Source organism: Rhynchophorus ferrugineus, unplaced genomic scaffold, assembly GCF_030347505.1.
Source record: "Rhynchophorus ferrugineus isolate W39M unplaced genomic scaffold, kcgeb_rfMv2 rfM5, whole genome shotgun sequence".
Lineage (NCBI taxonomy): Eukaryota > Metazoa > Arthropoda > Insecta > Coleoptera > Curculionidae > Rhynchophorus > Rhynchophorus ferrugineus.
In genome coordinates, this window is record NW_027472584.1 from 21690868 (window position 1) to 21711304 (window position 20437).

The 20437-nt window shown below is 29.3% G+C and overlaps 1 protein-coding gene across 2 annotated transcripts in view; it reads right to left on the minus strand.

Annotated features, from left to right (window-relative positions):
* LOC143196900 (neuronal growth regulator 1) overlaps window positions 1–20437 on the minus strand; it is a 367357-nt gene that overhangs the window by 50429 nt on the left and 296491 nt on the right. For both annotated transcript variants that reach the window (XM_076404839.1, XM_076404840.1), the window contains exon 6: window positions 7525–7738. In XM_076404839.1, coding sequence (XP_076260954.1) covers window positions 7525–7738 — 214 coding nt within the window. The remainder of the gene's footprint in view (window positions 1–7524; window positions 7739–20437) is intronic.

Sequence of the window (20437 nt, forward strand, 5' to 3'; positions counted from 1 at the left end):
ACCAATTGTTAATATTTAGATTCTGCTAACACTGTTTATATATAAACAGATCGTTAAAATATAATCTTTATAACATCGTTGAACAATATTTGGCTTAAAACAATTGTGATATAATTTAAGTTGAATGTTTTAATATAAATGATTTTTTCACATTATACATACGTTTTTTTATCTATAGATAATGTGAAACTTAAAATAAATACGTTTCCTAATTTAGTTAATATTGTTTCCTATATGAATTAGAGACATTCGGTATTCAAGGTATTTATTAATTTAACTTCAGGGTATATAAGTATGAAGATTGACATTTTGAATTATAGATAAAGTTACGGTGGGTAGTGTGTAGAGCCTAGAGTAACAGATACTAAGTTATGCTAAATTAGGGCCTACAGTCTTCTAAAAATAGAATAAATAATAGTTGAGTAATATAAACTTCGAAGAATATATAGCTAATAATGAAGTATAATCATATATAACTAAATATTTAATAATATAATGGATGTTCTAATATGCGAATTATTAACGAGAAAATCATATTTAATTCAATTTTTTTTATATAAGAAATATACCACAAACTTTTCGACACAATTTACTAAAAACCACGATTTGAATTGAAAACGTTTTTATTTATTAAAATGGTATTTGTTCGAAACTCCATACGGGAGAAACATTTTTTCTCATAAGGACTTATTAAATTACCTGAATATCAGGTTGTTGAAAAAGAAAAGAAGTTAAATTTAAAGTGGCGTTTTAGCCTGTTTCGTTTCTTATATTTGAGCGTTTGTATATTTCGGGGCACATACCGTATTTTCCGTAACAAGACTGAATATTCTTTTGTGTGGCCGAAAATACCTTTTTTGGGTTACAAAAATCGTAATATAACTTCTTGTTTTTTTGCTTTGATGCGAATTTCCTTCTCAAAACTAGACATCTATTGGGTATTTTTTTATCTGTAACACTGGATGATTGCTGCTGATATTGATTTTAAATATATTTGTAGAATATTGTAGTTTTGGTTAAAACTGAAATAAATGACTATATTGCTAAATAGGTTTATTATTAGTTATTTTAGAAAATATGTTTCAACTGTTTTTTGTAGCTAATTATAAATTTATACCATGTCATTGTGACCAATGTGACAAGGCCAAATCGTTTTGGTAGTAAGGCAATCTTTTGTATTTGGTGGGACCAGAGCGGCGTAGTGTATAACGGATTTTGCTCATAAAGCAAAAACGGACAAAGAAGCGTTGAATACTTGGATGTGAGATTTTGTGGCAATCTTTGTACTCTCCAGAACTTATCTCGCCCGACTATCAACTTTTGTCATCAAATAGGATACGTGTTTGCAGAGCAGAACTTCGCCAATTTCGGTAGGAAATGAAAGGAAGAAATTATGAATGAATAATGAAATAATAAAAAATGAAGAAGAATGGAAATTTCGAAAGAAAATTGTCCGATAAATGGTTTTGCTCAAAAGACAAATAGTTTTTCTTGGATTGCTTCCACAAATTGCCTGAGAGATGTGTAAGATATATAGACACATACCGTATTTTCCGTAACAAGACTGAATATTCTTTTGTGTGGCCGAAAATACCTTTTTTGGGTTACAAAAATCGTAATATAACATCTTGTTTTTTGTTTTGATGCGAATTTCCTTCTCAAAACTAGACATCTATTGGGTATTTTTTATCTGTAAAACTGGATGATTGCTGTTGATATTGATTTTAAATATATTTGTAGAATATTTCAGTTTTGGTTAAAACTGAAATAAACGACTCTATTGCTAAATATGTTTATTATTAGTTATTAGAAAATATGTTTCAACTGTTTTTTGTAGCTAATTATAAATTTATACCATGTCATTGTGACTAATGTGACAAGGCCAAATCGTTTTGGTAGCAAGGCAATCTTTTGTATTTGGTGGGACCACAGACCTTAGTGTATAACGGACAATTAAAATATGGTGTAACAGTTAATACTGTTCGCTACCAACAACAGTGACCAATTCGAATCACGCATTGATCGAAAAACATTCAGAATGGGCCCGAAGACACAGTAAAGTTATTTTACAGCATAATTACGCGCCGTCTCATAAAGCAAAAACGGGCAAAGAAGCATTGAATACTTAGATGTGATATTTTGTGGCAATCTTTGTACTCTCCAGAACTTATTCCGTCCGACTATCAACTTTTGGCATTAAATAGGATACGTGCTTGCAGAGCAGAACTTCGCCAATTTCGGTAGGAAATGAAAGGAAGAAATTATGAATGAATAATGAAATAATAAAAAATGAAGAAGAATGGAAATTTCGGAAGAAAATTGCCCGATAAATGGTTTTGCTCAAAAGACAAATAGTTTTTCTTGGATTGCTTCCACAAATTGCCTAAGTGATGTGTAAGATATATAGAATTAAAAGGCCAATAGTTTGAATAAATAAATTTTACCATTTTCTTAAAAATCATATTTTTTTCCGAAAAAAACCGGCAATAACTCCGGTACACCTGCCATGTATATTATTATTTCCATTATATCAAATTTTAGAACATTTGATTCTATAACAAGTATTGGATTTATTATTCCAAATATTTTGAATGTTTTATGGTTAAATTTTGGCTACTGTAAAACCTTTTAGGTATGCGTATAATAAGGGAATGTAAAAAGTTCGAAAACAGGCCAATTATAGCTATTTTGAAAGTGATTGTTTGCTAACATGAAGCCCTTGTTTCTTTCGAGTTATTATTCCATGTCTGCGTTGCAGCGCTAGCGTAATTATTCTTTGTTAGAAAGTCTTGTTTCAAAAAGGTTACAGTATAATGAAACTTGTGAACTATAATACAAAGTCTCCATTGAAAAATGGAGACTTCGTACATTTTCGTGCTTCATGAGAAATCATCATTACTCACTGCAGCAACAAACACATAAAAGAATGATATCAAATACATATTTAACCAACAATTAATTATCATTGTAAAATAAATTATCATTATATTTTTCGAAAATATAGTTTAATTTAACTTATATAACAAAAAGTTGTGAGTGAGTTGTATATAGCCCTTAATTATTATCAATTTTTTTATACAAGTTTTTATGCATAAAATATGATATAGAATACAAATGAGGAATTCTTTTAATCGTGGTATAAGTCACAGTTGGCATTATGACGTGTTGTTATAAAACCGTTGGATTTTAGTTCGAAAATTATGTGATGTGGTTGCTTTTTTTAGGTTAGGTAAAATACTCTATACTACGAGGGTCACTATTTATATTTCGGGAATTTGTAACACTGTTGTTATATGAGTCCATCTGACGGTTCCATCGTAAAGTTTGACATTTTTGACGATATACGTACTCAGAATATTTTGTCGCACGGATGCTATTTGTTTATTTTATATTTAGTTGAATGTTTCGTATCGGCAACAAATGGAACTCAATCCGTGAATATTTTCGTGCGATGATTTTTTATGATTTTTAACGTGCATCATCGCAACAAGAGTGCATCAACAATCAACTTAATTTGACTTTTGGCAATGAAGCTCTATAAGCTCAAAAATCACCGTGTACTGCTGGTTTAGTGAATTCAATCGTGGTCGTAGTTCGCTGTCCGACGACTTTCGTGAAGATCGTCTAAAATCGGCTGTTGTGCCAGAAAACATTGATGATGCGTGCGAAATGATTAAGCGAGATCGTGATGTTACCTATTTTGAGTTTGAGGCATCCCTAAGCATTAGTTCTACCATTATATATGCGATTTTCCATGAACACTTAGCTGTGCGAAAGTTACGTTCGCGTTGGATCCCATAAAATTTGACAATCGCTCAAAAAAGGCTCGTGTCGATTGGTGCAAAGAAATGCTTGCGAAATTCAATCGCGGTACTTTGAAGGACGTTTATAAAATCGTGACGGGTGATGAATCATAGATATATTCGTATGAGGCCGAAAGTAAGCAGCAATCGACTGTATGGGTGTTCCAAGATGAACCAAACCCAACAAATGTTGTTCGCGCACGAAGCACTTCCAAGAAAATTGTGGCCTGCTTCTTCGGGAAAACCGGTCATATTGCAACAGTACCTCTAGAGGATCGTATAATAGTAAATTTTGATTAGTACACAACCATTTGTTTGATAGAAGTCTTCGGACAAACAAGAGACGCCGGATTATTATTCATCATGACAATGCGAGCTCTCACACCGTTCCACACAGCGTTCAAAAATCATGTTTTGAAGATACCTCATTCGGAATGGAATAAAAGCTTTGAAAATTGGTTTAAGCGTATGCAAAACTGTATCAATCGTCGTGGCGAGTATTTTGAAAAACAATAAAAATATATTCGTAGCTTAACTATTTGTTGCATTAATTTAAGAAAATGGATGCTCGACCACTAATATTACACAATAAAAGTCATAAATCATATTTGTATGTTAATCCCATTCGAAAAGCTTATAATGTTTAATGATTTTCTGGTTATGAGTCCATTTATTGTTAATGAGTATTAGAGATCCGCCAATGCTCATTAGTATATAACAATTCAATATAAAAGGATTATCCTGGCAAGATTAACATCGACAATGCAATATATCGAACATCAAAAACAGACAAACTAATTTAATATCAATTATATTCTCTATGATTTTAAACAATTATCTAAGGATTTTTCTATTATTAATTCTGCTTTATATTAGGAAACATCAAAAGTTAAAAAATTGTTGTTCGGAATGGGAAATGTAGTCAAGTAAAAGAACAGAAATTTAATATAGTTTCTTGTCAACTGAATATATACATCCACGGATATATTCGTATACTGTGAATATACAATATTTTACCGCAAATGCATTACTAATTTTTTGCTAGTGTGCCATATATAATATTGCAGGAGCAAAATTTTATTTTGTTTGTTTCTATATATTTCTAGTTGACTATTTGTAAAAGCTCTAACCCATCTACTATATAATTTATAACACTACGCTGGTTTCTCCGCGTTCTACATCAAATATTAAATCTTTCAATTGTAAAATGCTGTAAATATGAAAGAAACCACTGAGAACAATTTAATTTACATTCGATAATATTGCAGCTTTTTGGATAATAATAACACGATCGTTTTAATGTAAAACTTGCTACTTCTGTTCTCGAATAATGATTATGTTTCTATTTTACAACGTTTATGTAAAAGTTTTGTCATTAGACTTTTTTTTTAACCATTACAAGTAGCGTTGGGAACTATCGACTGAAAACAGATGAAACAGTCGATAGTCAAAAAACTAGCGACTGAAAATAGTAATTAGTATTTTTAGTCAAATCCACGGTTGGACTGTATTTTTAATTCGTGATATCAGACGAAGATGCACGAACCCTTTCCTGTATAAATTGTGAGAGTATAAAGGACGGAGATAATTTCTTGGAGCAGTTAGTTTTATATGTGTTCAAGTATTAACATTTAAAAAGAAAAGGAAAAAAAATACTGAATACTATTAACATGCAATTAATAATTTTATTTTAAACGAAGTAGAATTACTTTTATATTATCTTATGTGGATCTGTAAAAAGAAAAGAATTTTTGTGTGGAATATATTAATACCCCGCAAATGTTTTATCGAATTTTAATATGTTAATTCCTGTTGTTAAATAAAATACTATAATAAATATAGACAATACAATAGAGCTTAAAAATAACATAAAAACCCAAGATGCAATAGCCGTACTAAATAAAAATTAAACATATACCTAATCATAGAAAAAAAATCCATGACAATTAAGAATGATCGCACAATAACTACTAGAACTTTTTTAAATAAAGTAAATGATTTATTTAATATTGAACGGAAATATTTTTAAAAAAATCGAGAGAGTAATCTAAATATTACCTATTGCAGCCATAAAAACAGTCAAAAGTATTTTATTAACAATCTTGAAAAATATCGTTCCAATATGCTGTTATATTAATATACAATATGTTGTTATTTACAAGCAAACTACCAAAAAATCATAATAAAACTATATATATTACATACAAATCTATGTAAGCATAAATTGGGTACATTTCTGTCAAGGTCGCGGCTAGGACGACAGAGCTAGAATGTTAAAAATCAGTCGAATGAAGCTAGTAGAACCAAAAATATAAATAGTCGATAGTAAATAGTAACAAAATCAATCGGACCGAAAATAGTGACTGAAAATAGTGAACTGAAACAGTCACTGGTAAAAAGTAGTTAAATCTGTCGAACCAGAAATAGCGACTGAAATAGTTCATAGTAAAAAGTAGTGAATTACTAGACTAGAATTATTGATAGTCGATTTCAGTCGATAGTTCTCAACACTAATTACAATCAATTCTGGGGAACTACCAGGTGTACTGGAATGTAATCAGGCGTTTTTTAACAGATGTCAGTAGGATTCAGTAAATAATTTTTATGATTTGATACAAATGTTATTTTATTCTATTAACGTCAAGCTTCAAAGCTATACATATTATATTTTGCGAAAGTAACACAAACAAAATTTTGTGTCTGAAAACTTGCATTTGCGGCACTCATTACTTTTTTATTTAATCAAAAGAAAGAAGCCACTGAAAGACATCGTTTGCTGGTAGATACTTATTGTGAGCATGCTTTAACTTTCAAAATTTGATGTGATTTCGATCTGCAAAGCAAAGAACGTTCTGGTAGCCCGAAAAGGTTGAAGATAGGAAACTGCAAGAGATATTGTATGAAGCCCCAACTCACTCTCAAAAACAATTGGCAGAAGCGTAAAATGCGACTCAAGAAGGGATGGTAAGAAGGGTGCCACATCCAACAAATAATTAACTTGAACTATATATTTATTAAAAAACATCCAGATTGGCACAGATAAAGCGCAGTTTCATAAAGCAAAACCGGTTAAGGAAACGTGGAAATAACTTGGATGGGGTATATAATCGTACACGTCGTATTCTCCAGACCTTGTCCCGTCCGACCATCAACTTCCCGCATCAATGGGACATGCGCTTCCAGAGCAGCACTTCGTTAATTTTGAAAAAGTTAGAAATTGTTTCGATTAATTTTTTTGGGATGGCATCCATAAATTGCCCGAAGGATGGGCAAGATGTATAGAATCAAACGGCCAATAATTTGAATAAATAAATATTTTTATTTTATTGCAAATTGTGTAGTTTTTTTCCGAAAAAATCGGTAACGACTTTCCTGTATGCCTGGTATAAGTAACCTCAGTTTAGAAGATATTGGGCAAAATGCTTTTACAAAAAGTTGTTAAAAACAACGAAGGTCGGCAAGTACTTTTAGATACTCACAGTGGAAATTAAAATGGGAATCTATCACATTTATCATATTGACCAGATATAGCCACTTTTGATTATAATTTTTTCCAATATCTCGTATTATAACTACTGTTTATTAGTGAAGTTATCTAACTATTGAATTACCTTAATATATGTCATTTTGAGGACATAATATTTAAACTTATGATGATTAAAAATTGAAATAAAACCGAAATTAATTTCAACAGAAAAATATAAATGACTGATGTACTTACCAGTAATAGTTAAATGTATTCTTTTAACTTTGGGAGGATAAGTAGCTACTTGACAAGCGTACATGCCTTCATCTCTCTTAGTAACATATGAAATCTGAAGCCTGTAGTTGTTAGGATATCTGAACGCTAAATGTATGCGTTCGTCCTTGCTGTGGGTATTCTTACCAACCGTCAAGAGATTAATGTTTTGATTTTTGACCTGAGTCCAGGTTACCTGAAACAAATTAGAAATCATCACAAGGATAATCCTTCAAAATTTATTCGAACTATAAATATGAAATCACGAGTTCTCTTCGCACAAACAAAAACAAAACGAAAAATAAGATTTGTAAGCTAGGAATCGGATATTTAATCTAAGTATCGTTATAATGAAATATAGCCAGGTTTTTTCAAGTATAGAATAAAAGCCAATTTCTTGGCAGCCTTTTCTGGCTTTTTTCCCATGTCTTTATTCCAAAATGACAATGGGATTTCATGAAAATGTGGATTATTAATTATAGATAAGAAGTAAGATCATTTATATTTTTTATATAAAGAAAGTATTTTCTTTATGTTGGCACCAGCGTATAGGATAATTAATAATGCTTATGCAATTTTACTGACGAGATAAATGGTGATATGGTAAGGGTAACATCTTGTAGGAGTTATTATAGAAAAAATATTATTTAAAATATATTTAGTGAATAAATCATTTGTTTTATTACAATTTTCAACTTATTCTCATGTCTTGGACAGTCTATGAATATTATCCTAAAACGCTTCTCACTCTCTAGTCTAGGAATTTTTGATCCCTTAAAATGACGTAAAGCGCATTTCAAAAAAGGCATTCTGCTTCGTTGAAAATAGGTCGTATTCAGAGGGAACTAGATATGAACCATATAGCCGGAGGACTTAAAGTTTGAATTTACTATTTTCAAAAGAGCTTTTAGATGGTTGTGATATTTTAATGATATTGAAATATTTGATAATATTTTGCAATAGTTTTCTTTATAATAAAATAATAATGGAATAAAATTCAATTCTTCAAAACTTTTTATAATTCCACAACAACAAAAGAAATTACTTGAAACATTTACCGACGACACAGTTATCATGGCAAAAGATGTATTTCTGTCTAAGGCTGCTGAAAAAGTGCAAGTAGCGGTCAATAAGATCTACAAATGGACTAGAGACTGGAAAATACAGCTTAATAGCTCCAAAATCTATCTATGTTAATTTTGCGTTGCGATGAAATAATAAAAACCTAATTATATCACTTGACGGACTCTATTTCTCAATGTATTCCGAGGACCAAATATCTAGGAATATATCTAGATGGTAGAATACATTGGAAACATCATGTTAGATTAAAAGCAAAGCACTCATAGCCGACGCAACGTCAAAGCAATTGTACAGGTTGACCTAAAATTAAACAGATTGGTTTATTAGTCAATCATATCAAGCCAATTTGAACCTATGGGTGGAAATATGGGGTTGCACTAAAACATTAAACCGACTGGTAATCCAACTCACCTAAAAATCAAGTTCTATGGTTAATTACCAATGTTAATTGCTATGTAACCAACGAAGAACTGCACGATGACCTCAAAATCAAATGGTTGCTAAATCATAATAACATGGAAGCACCACAGCTACTGGACCACAGCCAGGAAATCAAAAGTTTGAAGCAAACCAAACTACACGAACTTGTGTAGTGTAAAAGTATATTCTTAGCTTTAGCTTAAATAGATTAATTTTATTTTATTTAGGGAACTTATTACTCGCCTTCCTTGTGTATTAATACAAGTACAACAGAACAGTAGTAATAAATTAATTTGTAAATTGAAATCATATTAAGATATTGAATACATATTGAATCATATCTAATGTAAGATAAAATTAATAAAAAAAACATTTTATAGCCAAACATTATCATTTTTGATGATATTGAAATAATCTTGGCTATATATTGTGAAAATTTTATTTAAAAAGATTAAATTATTATTAGGAACAACTTATTACAAATGATTTGTGGTCAAACATCGAGAACTTACTATGTTTTGTGATATAAAGTAGATAAACATAGACTAAAACTCGGTCGATATATTTGTATTGATAAAATGTCTCATGACCTAAAGCGATATAATAAATGTAAATGATATTTTGTAGAAAATATTACAGGCTCTGCCGCTTCTTTCTTCAACTTTAACATTCTTTTTTATTCGACCAAATAATTTAGGATAATAAAATTTTATATACCAACCATAATTTTTATCTTTACGATATTTTCTTTTGTAGTTGGTGCTGATTGTTCTGAGGGAATGTTGATAGAACATACAGTATTTTTAAAAACGGATGCTATATGGAGTTTGTCGAAACGAAACGTTAATTATAAAGCAGTGGTTAATTCGATTTTTAATTAACCAGCACTAGCAGTTGATTCAAAACCTTTTGGGAAATAACGATTTTTTAATCGAACAATCATTTTCGACGCAAAATATAAAAGATTTTAATGAATTGTGCGCATTGTTCGACAATAAAAATCCCATAAAAATTTATATATACTTGACCGACTGAGGACATAAACGGAATAGTGAAGGAAATTGAACCGTTTGGCTTTGATGCTTTTTCCCTTTTTTTTTATAAATCGATTTTCTATTTCATTCTATTCAAATAACTTAAAAAAAATTAGGTATCATCATATCTAAAATATTGCTTGTCAAGTTTTTGATATTCTTTTTGTTGCTATTGGTTGAGGAATTTCTTTGTAAATATGTTTTGAAAACTGCAGACATTATTATTAATAAATTTATTAAATAGGTAGCTATTAATAACATATATTTATAAATTCTGATCAACTTTTCTATTCAAACAGAGAGTCAGACATTATTTGGATCTTGTTTCTGTGCTGTGATTATGATTCGGAGCTGGTTTTTATGCAGATACAAAGTTGCAAAATCGATTCAAAGTGTTTTTTGTCACTTTTCTGGATGTTATATGCCCGATAAGCACAGAAAAATTATAACAAATACACTAAAGGATGTATATTTGCAGTACTTTAGTTTTGCTGTAGTAAATACTGACAATTCATGGGTAACATTTAAGGAAGCAGCAGATCGTTTCAAAGTGTTGTTCACAAATTTCACGGTAACCACAAATCATTGGATTACAAGAATGTAGTCGACAAAATATTGTGGTTGCAAAATACCACAACGTTGGAGCTCAAATGTCTCTCATTATACATTTTCCGCATTCAGATCTTGATTTTTTCCCATAAAAACAGATGCTAAGACTTGAGCTAAAGCAAGATTGAGCGAAAATTGAAAGGCGATATACCAAGGATTTTGAGACGAAGGAATGGGGGGCGATTACTGTTGGACCCTAACACGTGAAAAAGTTTCCAAGCAGTATAAAGTATTAAGTCCATTTTTCATTTATACCTTTTAATTCACTAAATAGCCATTAATGGTCAAAAATTGTAATATAATGAACTTATTGAATATTTCGAAAACTATAACCAAAAAAAAAAAAGGTTGCTGATTTGGATTGAATCGTCCAATTTACATTATAAACAGCTTTAGGTTGCTTAGGTCCGAAACTGTTTATACTTGTATAATTTGTTACTATTGCTCCATTTTCTCTCCGTATGAATAATTAACTTTCATTGTCAACAAACAGTCCTCAGCTTCCGTTTTCGATATTAAGCCTACCGACTGGAGAGTGTCCAACTTAGCAATCATCCCAGAAGGCATCCGGTCTTACCCAGCCTGGTTAGTAAGTCCACTTTCCTCTCGAGCAATCACAAATTTTAAACAATGACAAATATAAATTTACGACCGTGCCCCAACAGGATTCGAACCCGCGACTCTCGCTAGAGCAGGTGGACCGTCCTGTCGTCTTTACCACTGCGCCAACCAAGCCGGCGGTATTTGAATATGGTTCTTATATTAGTTGTATTAATATTAATAGTTAAATTAAAAGTATTAATATTATTAATAATTACACTTTTGTAAAGTTATTTTTGTTTTTAAATATACCGTGTTATATACTTTTGATATTATTAAACATGTTCACATATGTTCCAATAGAAGAGTACTTGAGGAAATATTTCGTTTAAAAATGATAGCTTTTGTTGAAGCTTATGGTGGCTATCAATAACAAATATTGGTAATCAATTGTAAAATATTACAATTTGGAAGTCTTCATAGTAAATGAAAAGGATTGGATGTGGTAATTGGTGAAGTTCGCCGAAGAAAAAGTAGTAGAATTTTCTAAAATATTTTAGTTATAATAGGTTATAATATTTTAGTTATAATACGTCTCAAAACCAAATATCTGAAATGAAATGCTTTGAATCAAATATCTAATCACATTTCATAATGATCCCGTCGTTTCAATTGCGATTGGTCATAGTTCGTTCTTTTATTTTACAAAAGCGAAGGTTTAGTTCGGTTCGTAGTTACATTTCAATGGCCTGACAACAAAAGACACTAAAAAAGTCCGCGTCTCAGCTTCCGTTTTCTTTCTACCAAATTTAAAGTTGGCGGATGTTTAATTTTATTTCATTCCCTAAATTAACTTTAAAAATTAGCCAGGCGGTTGTTGAGGAATTTTCAGTCTAAATTATTTTATTTCGTCCCTCTTTCGCTTGGGTTATACAATAATGTACAGAGGTCATGTTTAGCGTTAAAGCCTTGCTATAATTCCCTTTTTAATTAGAATTTTAATATTCCTTCATAACATGTGGGCGTATGATACCCACCTTCTTTAAAAACGTTGTAAACGTGCAAAAAAACCTATTTTAATAAAATTATAATTAAATAGACCGTATTTCGGTTTATTGCGCAATGATTTTCATTATTAATTTTATTTACGAATGGGGGATTTATTTTTCTTTCGTAAAGGATCACGATTCTTCGATAATCTATTTATATCAGTTTCAGTCAATTGAAACCCTTGTTAGGATAGTTGTATACTCTGATTTCGAAGAAATATAGTTTATAAAGCTAAGTTAATTTCTATATTGACGGGAAAACAGACTAGACTATTCTTAAATTCATTACAGAGGGAGAGGTAGGAATACAAATGTGCCACACTGAAACCTTAGAGCAAAATTGCATCGACCTAGAAAAGAATAAAGCGCTCGGTTTTTACCGTACTGAAATAAATTAAAATCGGTTTATCCCTGTATAGAAGAACCACCAATTTTGTACAGGTAATACATCTAGTTTAAAAATTTCAAAAAATAGATATTTTTTCACATTTTCAAAGCCTATATATTTACTTTTGAGAGGATTTTTCAAAATTTAAATTATTTTCAGAGATTAGTATCTATATTAGACTATATTTTAAACGCGTTTTTCACGAAACTAATTTTTTCGAGACATTTGACCTTATATCTCAAGTTCTACCAAGCTGATTTGCTTGGAATAATGTATGAACCTTTTCTATACATTCTTCTATAGTAATAAAGTAAAACTATAATAAAATTAGAGTTTCTAGTTCAAAATAACTTGGAAATGTGAAAAAATGGTAAATAAATTTCGTTGTTTTCGAAAAACCGTAGTTTGACAAAAATAGTTGTTTGGCTTTTGTACGATAGCAACACAAATTTTTCTTTTGGTTTCAGATTACTGGAAAAGTTGCAATCATGTTAAAAAGGGCGGGTTAGATTTTTGAGACCCTTGATCATTTTATAATTTTGTAATTTTTTGGAATTAAGGTTGTTTTAACTTTTTTGTTTTACTCGTACGTTGAATTTTTGCAGTATTTGATATTTAATAAATATTTACTAAAAATTGATAATAAAAATATTGTTTTATTAATTCCTTGAAAAAATATCTAAAATTCATACATATAGACTAGAATATTCCTTAAATATATTATTTTATGTAAATATTTTCCAAAAAACTCTAAATTATTGGATTTGAATATTTTTTTTACATATTTTAAAATTTCCTTTTTACCAAGGAGGGTTTTTCTGGACTGGATCTACTGCTTAATCTGGGCTCCGAACCACGGTCTTCGGCATTAAGCTTACCGACTGGAGAGTGTCCAACTTAGCAATCATCTCAGAAGGCATCCGGTCTTACCCAGCCTGGTTAGTAAGTCCACTTTTCTCTCGAGCAATCACAAATTTTAAACAATCACAAATATAAATTTACGACCGTGCTCCAGCAGGATTCGAACCCGCGACTATCGCTAGAGCAGGTGGACCGTCTTGTCGTCTTTACCACTGCGTCAACCAAGCCGGCGGTATTTGAATACGGTTGTTATATTAGTTGTATTAATATTAATAGTTAAATTAACAACATTAATATTATTAATAATTATACTTTTGTAAAGTTATTTTTGTTTTTAAATATACCGTGTTATATACTTTTTATATTATTACACATGTTCAAATATATTCCAAAAGAAGACCACTTGAGGAAATATTTCATTTAAAAATGACAGCTTTTATTGAAGCTTTTGGTGGCTATCAATAACCAATAACGGTAATCAATTGTAAAATATTACAATTTGGAAGTCTTCATAGTAAATGAAGAGGATTAGATGTGGTAATTGGTGAAGTTCGCCGAAGAAAAAGTAGTAGAAAATAATTTACAATATTTTAGTTATAATAGGTTATAGTTATAATACATATTAAGCTATAATATCTTAATAAGTATATGATGGAATTGTACTAAAATGATCTATAAGAACTGATAGCTCCTTAACTAGATTATGTTAAGTTTAATATAAAAAATACTGCTGGCATCACATATAATTTCTTTTGAAAATTATCAAAATTGTTCAGCCATTTTCGTTCAACCTAATTTTTCGGTGTAAGCAATAAACATTTGAATAAAAATAGATACGTATGTTCAGCATTTTACCGGATTTATTTAATATATTTCCATATTCCGCAAATAGTTTTCCGGATTTAGTTTTATAAAAATGTTCGGAAAGAATATCAGAAACAGGAATATCGGCTGCATTCAAAACCAAATGGAGGGTGAGAATGAAACCATCGAAATTAAAAACTTTTGTTTCCCGACCAAACTTTTCAAATGCGACTGCTAAAAGTTTATTCCATTTGCGTTTTTAATATTATCATGTCGTTCCCAAACTTTTATCTCTTCGTATGCAAACTTTTTCTCTTTCCTAACATAATCCTGCATTAATAGATAAAAACTATTGTGTTGCTCCATCGCTGGGAGTTTAAACAGAAATATTTGACTGGCTATAGGCTGAAATTGGTTTTTTTGTGCTTAATATTATGATTTTTGAATTTCCTGATGTTCGTTTATTAAAGAATTGTTATATTACATTCTGAATTCTACTTTATTGTAAAAGTATATTTCATTACAAAAAGAAAACAGTTTCATAAAATATATAGTGGAGACACTGTTTATTTTTCCATATTTGATTTTGCATTAGACTAATTTTGTACTAGAACTTTCACATAACCGTAAAATATGCCGAGAAAATATAGAAAATCGATTTCATCAAAAATAATAGAATAATATTGCGCGATTTTATTAGATCAAAAACATTATTTATACCATATAAAACCACTGATTATTAACCTTTAATATTAATTTAAATTTTGACGTACTAGTAAATGAAAATATTGTCAATTATTTTTCGCAAATTGGAGGTTATAATTAAAATTTGGTTTACAACTGGAAATCGTTATTGGTTACAGTATTTATTATTATTATTTTGTCGATTTTATTAACCTTTTTTATATATATGTCGAGCAGTTATAAATAAATAAGCGTATCGATGATGATGAAATAATTTAAAACCTAAGGATTCAATTAAAGAGGCTTTTTCTGTTGACCATTGTTTGGAAGCGAACGAAGAAATAAAATTGATACAGTAATTGGTTGACTGTTTCATGGTTTTTACGGTTCATTAACTTAGTGACAAGTAATTTAGCTGTTGGAGCTTTTTGTGTCGGAAAATAAAACTTATTACGAAGGCTACAGTTATCATTTAGTGCTCAATTAAAAGAAATCAATTTTAGATGGCTTTGTTGATATAAAATAATATATATTACAACAATTTTGCGACCTTAATAATTTTTTAATTTTGATAGTGTAACTATTTTCAAACATCTGTATTATTTTATCACCTAATTTGATTTAAACCTCCTTTGTTAAAAATGTCATAAATGTCACATATAATAAGCCAACGATGAAAAAAAAACTCGCTCTGGTTTCAAATAAAAAAATCATACAATGATAAACTGTTTCCAAATTTGACATTTAAGCCCTGGTATTATATTTCCTCGATTTTTTGCCACTGTTGTGATTAAAATTTCGAATTCATATTCAATAGGATATTAGCAAAATTTATTGAAGGATTTAATACGTAAATCTCTACCGTCAAATATATACGTGCAGATTGTTTTATTGCTTGTTATATTTTTAAGTAAATTACCATACAATTATTAAAAAGTATTTTTTATATTAATCTATATTTTATATACACGAACTGACTGATAGCTTATTGACTTTATGGATCATTAATTTAACGTCAATCCTGGACATCATTTAGAATACTACTCATATATATATATATATATATATATATATATATATATCTTTTTTCGGATATCATACTTCATATTTGTTTATTAAATGAAATGAACTGTATCTGTTGGGAGACTTTTATTTTCGCTTTTTTTTTGTCCCAAATAGACTTATGACTCTGAAATTATACGATGCTTTAACCATTTTAGGTCCTCTGGATTATATCTGACCCTAACGTCAAAAAATCCTGGCGTTTCATAGAATATTACTTTTTAAAATGATAAATTGGCCTGTCATTTTTCGGTGACCTAATTTGCGAAACAATGTGAAAGTCCTTAGATACTTTAAAATTCTCTGAATAAACCTATCGTCTTGAAACTGATATGTCAATGCTTCCCAATGTTATTTATACACAGACCCATTTGAAAAATAAAACACGAAGCCTTGCCATTAAGACCAGAATAAATTTAAAAGCTTTCAAAATAATCTAGGAAGTTAATCAAGTGTAAGGTAGATAAATCCGGGTAAAATTTATGGGTTTTTGGTGAATATGGATACTATTAGTGATTCTTGTGTAGTGGTCAGTTATTATGTATATTTATTATTATAAAGACTCCTGAAATAGTTATATTAAGACATAAAATTAGTTTTAATGCAGTTTAAGGTTTTTCATAATTTATGGGCTTCTGATGATCACTTATTTATTATATAGTGTAATTTTGTTCTTAAAGCCGTTTTATATTCTGGTACCTATATTTCAATAAATATTATTTACAGTTATTTTTTTTTAAATTAGGATTGTGCTACCTTACATAATGATGATTATTAATGTTATAAATAATGTAACTTAGCTTAATTGTGAAATATAGCGAAATTAGTGTCGTCAAAGTCAGAACATTTAAATAATTGAAATTGCTCTCAGGCTAAATGAAATACGCATTGGCGATGAACAAAACGGCAGGTAAAATAATCCATCAAATTTCGCATCGTGCTGCTATCAAAGTATTCGATAAAACAATGAAATAATGGAGTCAAAAAGCAACGTCTAAATGAAGTTAATAAAGGTGCTTTAGCTTCTTCAACTTTATCAAAAAATAACGTTGTTATGCTAACAATTTCGAATCTCAAGAGAAATATTTACGATTTAAATTAGTCTGTATTTCTGGCTATTGCTACTTTTCGTGATTAAATCATTTTTGTTAAGACGTTTATTATATTAAGTTTATGATCAAATTGTTTTAAAACAACCCTTTCACTCGAATTTATGGTCTTCAGTGTGCTATTTAATATTCATTCGAATGTATTTGTGAGAGTACAATGATCTTTGAACTCAGAAATTATACGGAATTTATATATTATCAATGGGAGGTATTTCTTGCAATAATGGACCGGTTGAAATTTAACTTTCCTTACTAATATATTCTGAGTCTTACTTCGTTATACTAAGCTTTATTATTATGCAATTGTTTATTTATATTATTTATAGATCGAAAAAAGTTGGAGAGTAAATCAATGTTTTTTAAAATAAAAAATTGATTTAATTAAAAAGAAATCATAATTTATAGGTGTATGATTGACACTTTAGGGTATGCACTTTAAATTTAGGGTATTTTGATAGATATTATTTTGTTATACTACGAGGTTTTTGAGTTAAACAGAGCATATTTTAAAAACGAGTAATAAAAAAATACTTTTGAAGTTTAAGACACTTAAAATGTTTCATAATTTGTAGATTCATTATGGTCACCTATTTGTTATGCAGTTTATAGAGTTTGAATTGATATTATTTTGTTATACGACAAAGTTTAGGAGCCAAATTTAATAATATTCCTTGCAACGAAAAAATCGGTTGAATGTTTTTCATAATTTAGGGGTTCATGAAGGTCACTTATTTATTATATAACTTAGGGTATTTTAATTGGTATTATTTTGTTATATGATAAGTTTAAGAGTTAAGTTGGGCATATTTTTAGAAACGAATTATGAAAAAATAGTGCTTATTTGTTATGCAGTTGATATTATTTTGTTATACGACAAAGTTTCTAAGTCATATTTAGTAATATTTTTTATTCATGGTGCATACATTTCCGTTATTTCAATGAAACTAGTTTTTCTATGAATATGAATTAGTTTAATAACTTCGCAATAAATTATGCCATCCTATACCCACGTAATATGTTAAAAGACTAGAGAGAAAGGATTTCTTCTGGTTTTTATTCAATACTCAGTGCGGTGAAACTAATTGATTATCAACATCAGCTGGACGAAATCTTCTAACCTGATAATCTTTCTATTTTCTATAATTTTCTCTCCTGTTTTTCTAATTTTTTTTCCAACGCCAACACTTTTCGGGTTTTAATTAAAAATTAAGACTGGGATCCGCTTCGATACGGTTGTGGTATTGATTGGGATCTACATTATTAGACTATAATAAAAATAAACCGATTCTCATTAACTTCAGAATGAATGTAAATTCTGGAAAAAAAATGAAATTCAACTTTCGATCAGTCGAACGTTATTTCGTTTAATTGCTTTTACCCTTTGCGGAGGATTGAGGAAATATTTGTGTTAGTTTCGAGGCAGAAATATATATAAATTATAAAGAATTTCATGTTAGAACATACATCATTAAAAAGCAAATTAGTTTATATCAAAAAGGTATATTAACGTTATCCCATTGGCGTGAGTAAATTGTAAATATTTGCTATAAATTTCAAGTTACTAAAGTATTCTAGGGTCAATTATGTTTTCTATTGTTAAATTTAACAAAGGCATGAATTTCATTTAATACGATATCCCTTATTTGCTTTGCTTGTATTTTATAATTTTATACTGGAGATTTTTATTATACGATAAAAAACAAATAAAATCTTCAATTTTATGTCATAAAATTTAAAATATTGAAGCAACATTTAAATATCTCTTAAATACGAGTTTCATTCGGACTGACCTTCGGGTAATTATTTTTGCGGAAATATTAGTGAAAAAAGAACCTTTAACGTTTGCTTTTCGATAAGGCAGTAACTCAATTACTATGTTCACGAAGGTGAGAGCGGGAAACTCGTTTAATTTGTTTATTTTGAAGGAATATTTTCTTTCTAGTGTTATGTTTGGTTAGAAAGGGCCATTAACGAAGTAAACATTCGAGCACAAATAAGATACCAAGCGATTAAAAAAACAATAAAAATATTTGTTTTACATAAGTACGACCTTAATTATTAATCTATTTCTGTTTTTTCGGTTCACTTTTTTTATTTATAATGGCTGAATTGATCTTATTTTATACCAAATAAAAAGGTAGTCAGCCCAACTTAACAAAAATCGTGTTGCTTTAAAAATAAAAATGAATTGGTAATATCAGTAAAATTTTTCTTTAATTTTATTTTTCATCTCACTATGTTATATAAATAGTTAGTTTACTTAACTTTATGTTTAATATTATTTTTATTCTATATGGTCTTATCGTAAATTCAATTATGTTGAATAAAATAGATGAAAAATGGACATGTCCATAATATTTGTGATAAAGTGGGCGATGAAAGGTAAGGTTTCATAAATAAATGTTTCATGGTGGACCAGAATATTGTATTACAAGATACAGATAAAAACACGACTTCGGATTTTACTACCTATAAAACTCGCAATAAAATGAGACAGTAGTGTATTTCTTTATTGGAAAATTAGTAAAGGCAGAAACCATAATTTTATAAAAAGAGGAAAAATATACTAGTTTCGCACAATCTAAATTCAATTAATTTAATTTGTTCAGTTGTTATCAACTGTTTTAACCTCTAGATATTTTTATCCAACCACTTTAACAAAGGTACGTGTAGATATCCCATTTTATTTGTTTGTTTAGTCGAAGATTTCTTCTATTTTGTTTGGGTAGGTAGAACCATTAGCAAAATAAATATACAAGTTCCAGTGGGGATATCAAGCAAATAAACAGAACTATAAAAAAGGAAACGTTTTTTCAATATAAACGTGATGTTAATTACAGCAGTCCTGCTGTTTCGTTCTTAATGTATGTTTGTGTTTCAGTCACTGGTATTCTTTTCTAGTATTACATTGCCATTCCGTGTGTCATAGGCAAAGAAATAACATTAGTTCTATTACATCTAAATTATATTTATTGAACCTTTATTGCTTTTTTTTATTCTATCGATTTTAATTTTTTTTTATACTGAGATAATTTTTGTCTGACTTGTTTTTACATTATCAAATATTACTCAACTTATGTTAGCCTTTCATAAATTCTATAAACTAGCAGTAGTCTCTTATATTTAATCGAATTTTTATCCGAGAGTACAATCATTTTTGAAGTCAGAAATTATTCAGAATTATATTATAAGAGGGAGATACTTGTTGCAATAATGGACTTGTTGAAATTCAACTTCTTTTATTAAATTTTA